General features: G+C 39.7%; 1 protein-coding gene across 1 annotated transcript; it reads left to right on the top strand.

Annotated features, from left to right (window-relative positions):
• Window positions 1–5,067: 5,067 nt before the first annotated feature.
• Window positions 5,068–5,646, top strand: LOC130980947 (uncharacterized). Its single transcript, XM_057904587.1, has one exon. It carries the CDS (start codon window positions 5,068–5,070, stop codon window positions 5,644–5,646), a length of 579 nt encoding a protein of 192 aa, XP_057760570.1.
• The last annotated feature ends 509 nt before the right edge of the window (window positions 5,647–6,155 follow it).

Below are 6,155 nucleotides of genomic sequence, written 5' to 3'. Positions count from 1 at the left end.
AAGGAATTAGGATCCAATCAATTTCAATCCGCTATAGATCTACTCATATGATTGAGAAAGGAGTTAAGACTCAATTGATTCATGATGGATTACAATATCTCCAATCCTTGATGAATCATTTCCTCTGATTTTCTTCATTACGGACTTCTCTGATTTCCTTTTTCATTTGATTTGTCTTGTTGTTTGATTTCCTGCACCAAATTCCCTTTACAATTCATGCAATTTAAGATTCTTTGTCATTTAATTTCTGCACTTTTAATTTCTTGCATTCTAAGATTTAGTTATTTACCTTTCTTGCAATTTAAGTTTCAATTCTTTTAACTTCTTTCACTTTGAATTTCAGCAATTTATATTACTTGCCATTTAAGTTTCTACTATTTCACTTCCAACATTTTAATTTCTTGCAATTTACCTTCTGTCAATCACAAATCACTCAAATCATTACTTGCTAACTTAACTAAATTCATCACCTAACTAAAATTGCTTGATCCATCAATCCTTATGGGATCGACCTCACTTATGTGAGTTATTACTACTTGATACGACTCGGTACACTTGTCGGTTAGATTGTGTGGAATCGTTTTTCCCTGCTCATCTAGCCATGCAAAAGGAGCCTGAGGATGAGCAACTTGCTCAGTTCTTGGCAGTCTTCAGGAAGCTGCAAGTCAATATCTCCTTTTTATGCAGAGGTGCTGGAGAAGAAAACCCCCATATACGGCTAAAAAGTGTAATCTCAGACAAGAAGACCCTGAAGGGAGATGAAACTGTGGTGCTAACCAAGGAGTGCAGTGCCCTGGTAAAAAAAAAGCTGCCTCAAAAGTTGCCAAATCCCAGAAGCTTCCTTATTCCCTATACAATAGCGACCATCACTTTTGAGAAGGCATTGTGCGACCTTGGCTCAAGTATTAATGTTATGCCTCTCTTTGGGATGAAGCAGCTGGGAATTCAAGAGGTGAAGCCCACCAGAATCTCACTGGAGATGGCAAACAAGTCCCTGAAATGAGCATTTGGAATGGTGAAGAATGTCCTTGTAAAGGTTGAAGACCTTTACCTCCCTGCGGACTTCATGATACTTGACAATAGAGAGGACAAGAATTACTCCATCATCCTTGGAAGGCCCTTCTTAGCTACTAGGAAGGCCCTGATAGATGTTGAGAAGGGAGAGCTAGTCCTGAGGCTATAGGAGGATTATCTTTTATTTAAGATTCCTAACCTTCAGTCTCTCTAGGATAAAGGAGGTACTACTGTTCAGCACTTAGTGTTTCAGCCTTCTCTGTCAGCGCAGAGCCTTACCGAATGATACCATGGCATCTTGGCTAGTTTTACAAGCCATTTTGAGTATGTTTTAGGTTAGTTTCATGCATTTTCTTAGACAATAATCAAGTATTTAGTTGAGTATGCATTCATATCTAGATTCAATCAAACATTGTGAATTCTAAATATTTTCATGAGAATAATGCAAGGATTGAATGATATAATGAATGATGCATTATCTTATGATTAGAGCAAGGCTTTGATACAAATTGTTTGATTAATTTCAGGTAAGAAGATGTAGAGAAGAGCCACGTTAGTGCCACTAACATGGGCACTAACGTAGAGCAAAACAAGATGAGCACTGTCAATGGTAACGTTGGTGTCACTAACGTGATCAAAAGCAAACTCAAGGGAGGAAACCCACGTTAGTGCCATTAACGTAGAGCAAAGCAAGAAGGAGGACGTTAGTGGTGGCATTGACAACACTAATGTGATCAAAAGGAGAAGCAAAGGAAGAAAGAGCCACATTAATGGCCACGTTAGTGCCACTAACGTGAGCCATTAACGTGGAAGAGGGGCAGCTTGCAGCGTTAGTGATGGCGTTGATACCACTAACGTCTTCGATGGGTTAAAGCAAGGCAAGGAAAGCCACGTTAGTGGCCACGTTAATGCCACTAGCGTGGGCATTATCGTGGAAGAAGGGGCAAGACCTCGCGTTAGTGGTGGCGTTAATGCCACTAATGCCAGCGATGGTGAAGAATGAGTGGTGTTAGTGGCCACGTTAGTGCCACTAACGCCAGGAATAACATGAATTCAAGGGATTTTGGGACGTTAGTGACTACATTGGTGTCACTAACGTCTTTGAGCCAGGAATTTACATATCACGTTGCTCACACTAATGGCCTAACTAACGTGACTACTACCTAACTTAAACTCCTCCAGCAAGCTGAGCAAAGCCCAATGAGTTTGTTAACTGCTTCGACTAAGGCCAAGATCCCACATCCAGATACTTGCAGACTCAACTAAGGATCAGAGAAGTAGTATATATAGGAGTAGTTTTGAACTAGAAAAGGGGGATTGGAACCTAGAAGGCATCCAGGATTGTAAACACCCACAATTTACTTTTCTCTGTACTCAATTTACTTTCTAATGCACTTTACTTTTCAATTTCCATTTCCCAGAGCTATGATCAACTTAACCCAACTTTATTGGGTTAGGGAGCTCTGTTGTAATTCAATGGATCAATTATAGTTCTTATTGTTCTTCCTCTATTCATTCTCTTTGATTTGCTTGAAAGCTTTCGATCTTCATCTAATTGAGCAATTGTCTCGGAAGAGAAAATGTTCATACTTGGAATCCCTCGGAACCTTGGAAGAGGAATGATGGATTAATGCTAGAAATTCTTTCTTATGTTGGACTAGGTTGGGGGTTGGACAGATATAGTGACATATAATCCTCCCGGTACTTTGATCTAGATAAACATGTGGTATAATCAGTAATCATACTTTATCTCTTCCCGTGAGCAATTAGATCAAGGAATTGGGCAATTGTTCAAGCTTAGAGAGATTTAATTGCCATGGAATTGGGATTCAATCACCTAAGATTGCCAAGAGATCAATGAGTTGCATAGATTGAGGAAAAGATGATAATGAACTTGATCCGGAGAATGCAACATCTCCTGAACCCAATAAGCTTTCCTATTCTTATCTTTCCACTTTCTATATTCTGTTTACTTTGATGTTCATCACCCCCATTCCCTTTTAATTTCCTGCAATTTACTTTCTGTAATTTACTTCCTGCACATTACATTCAGCTATTTACCTTTCTATCATTTATATTTCTTGCTATTTACATTTTCCGCCATTTAAATTTCTACAAATCTCAATTCAATTCTGATTAGTTCAACTAGACCATTCCTCTAATTAAAGTTGCTCAACCAATCAATCCCTGTGGGATTCAACCTCACTCTACTGTGAGCTTTTATTTGACGATAAATTTGGTATACTTACCGAAGGGAATTTGTAGAGATACAGATTTCACCCATCAAGTTTATGGCACCGTTGCTCGGGATTGATTTTGCATTGACAATGATTAAATCGGAGGGTAATTAGATTGAACACTTTTCTTTCTTTTGTTGATTAGTTTAATTTCAATTTGTTCTCTTTAATTTTCAGCAATTTCAATTACTTTTCATTGCTTATTTACACACTTGCATACTAATCGACTAACTGTTTGATGAATTGCACCAATCTCTCTAATCACAATTCTTAACAAGAGTGATTCCTTCACTTGTTCTCTTGTATTTGTTTGGCTGTGTGTATGACAGGTAGAAAAGAAGGAGCTTCAACCTCTTTTGAATCTAAACCTGAGAGGACCTTCCTTAGACTAAGGAGGGAAGCAAGAGAAAAGGGGGCCATTAGTGCAGAAGAAGAAGAGGATGATCTGGATATAGACATGGATGATGATATGAATAACCATCAAGGAGAAGGCATGGGAAATCATGTTGGAGAGGGTGCTGGCAACCATGTTAGGCAAGAGATAAGAGTTCTAGGTTCTTTCATCAACCCAAACCCAGGGAATTGTGGAAGTAGCATCCTAAAACCAACCATTCATGCCAACAACTTTGAGCTAAAACCTCAACTCATCACCCTGGATCAAAATAATTGTTCATTTGGAGGAAGTGCCCAAGAAGATCCCAACCAACACCTAACTACATTCCTGAGAATTTGTGACACTGTGAAAGCCAATGGTATTCATCCTGACACCTATAGATTGCTCTTGATCCCCTTTTCTCTTAGGGACAAAGCATCTAAGTGGCTTGAATCTTTTCCTAAGGAGAGTTTTAACAAGTTTCAAACAACGTTTTACCCTCCATAGAGAATAATCAAGTTGAGAATAGAGGTTCAAACCTTCAGGCAGCTAGATGGAGAAATCTTATATGAAGCCTGGGAAAGGTATAAGGAGTTAACATGAAGATGCCCACCGGATATATTCAACGAATTGGTGCAGCTGCATATTTTCTATAAAGATCTTTCTAGAGAAGCAAAGAAGGCCCTGGACCACTCTTCAGAAGGCTCTCTCAATACCAAAAAGACCATAGAAGAGGCCATATATATCATTGAAAGTGTGGCTAATAATGAGTACTTCTATGCCTCAGACCGGAGCACCAACAAAAGAGTGATGGAGCTGAGTCATATGAATGCATTGCTAGCTCAGAACAAGTTGATTACCAATAATTAGCAGAACTCACCAAGCAGATGGAGAGGAATCAGGTTGCAGCAATCAGTACTCAACCATCAGCTCAAGAAGGGGTAAATACAGAGGAAGGATGTGGTTGGAAACAGGCCAATTATGTTGGAAACTCATCAAGACAATCCTATGATCCACACTCCAAAACCTACAATCCTGGTTGGAAGAACCACCCAAACTTTGGGTGGGGAAGCTAGCAAAGCCAAACCCAAGATCATAGGCCTCAAAATTCCAACCATTACAATAATTCTACTTATCAACACTCCAAGCAAAGACCATATCAAACCCGACATAACACCTCTTCCCAGCTTCCATATCCAACACAAAATAGCCATTCTCAACCTCCAAATTCTAACCCAGCTGCACATCCTCCCCTTGAGGACAAGCTATCAAGGATAGAGAACCTACTGGCAAAGCTTTTGGAAGAATCTAAGGACATGAGAACTTTCAAGGAGGAAGTAAGATCAAATATGCAAAATCAGGGGGGCTGCTATTAAGAAGCTTGAGGCACAAGTTAGATATCTATCAAAGCAAATCCCTAACCATAATTCTCTTAGTGATGCCATGGCAAACCCAAGGGGGGAATGTAAGGTCATTACACTAAGGAGTGGGAAGGAAGTGAAGGAAGCCCTAAGGGAAACACAAAAGAAAGAAGTTGATAAAGGTATAAGTGACAAAGAAGAAACAGAAGCACCTACCCTCAATCCTCCCCAAGAAAAAGAGTTCCTGAGGCCATACATTCCAAAAGCTCATTACCCTCAACGATTGAGAAAGAGTGAAAATGACAACCAATTCTTCAGATTCTTGGAGACTTTCAAGAAACTCCAAATCAACATACCCTTTGCTGAAGCACTAGAGCAAATGCCACTTTATGCTAGGTTCTTGAAGGAGTTAATAACCAAGAAAATGAGCTGGAAAAATGATGAAACTGTAGTGTTGATAGAGGAGTGCAGTGCTATCATTCAACACAAACTACCACAGAAACTGAAGCACCTTGGGAGCTTCCAAATCCCTTGTGTTATAGGAGAAATCACCATGAAAAAGGCCTTATGTGATTTGGGAGAAAGCATTAATTTGATGTCTTTGGCAATAATGAAAATAATGAAGATTAAAGAAGCCAAACCAACAAGAATGGCTCTCTAATTAGCAGACAAATCATTCAAATTTCCCCATGGAATAGTAGAAGACTTGTTGGTGAAGGCGGGAGACTTCTTCTTCCCAGCAGATTTTGTGGTGTTGGATATGGAAGAAGAGGCCAAAGCTTCAATTAGTCTTGGAAGGCCATTTCTGGTAACAACTAGAGCTATCATCGATGTCCAAAAAGGAAAACTGGTCCTTAGGCTACATGATGAGAAAATGGTATTCAATGTGTTCAAGGCCATGAGTTACCCACGAGAATCACTGGGAGAATGCATGAGGTTGGATGCAGTAGAAGCCTTGGTACAAGAAACTCTTGAAGAAGAAGAACTTGCGGAAGTGTCAGAAGAAGACACCTTATCAACCAGTGAAACTGCAGCAATTCAATCAACCGAGGTACTCATTCCAAGCACATTAGAGGAAAAGAAGGAAGAGAAGGAAGCACCCAAACTTGAACTGAAGGCATTGCCTCTCACTCTGAAGTATGCTTATTTGAGAAGTGATAAGAGCCACCC

The sequence above is a fragment of the Arachis stenosperma genome, chromosome 5 (genome assembly GCF_014773155.1).
Source record: "Arachis stenosperma cultivar V10309 chromosome 5, arast.V10309.gnm1.PFL2, whole genome shotgun sequence".
In the NCBI taxonomy this organism is placed as follows: domain Eukaryota; kingdom Viridiplantae; phylum Streptophyta; class Magnoliopsida; order Fabales; family Fabaceae; genus Arachis; species Arachis stenosperma.
Note: the sequence above shows the minus strand (reverse complement) of the source record. Positions and strands in the feature narration are given on the sequence as shown.

Bases quoted from the DNA above. Each gene is read 5' to 3' on its own strand.
- LOC130980947 (XM_057904587.1), top strand. From the start codon at position 5,068: ATGGCAAACCCAAGGGGGGAATGTAAGGTCATTACACTAAGGAGTGGG.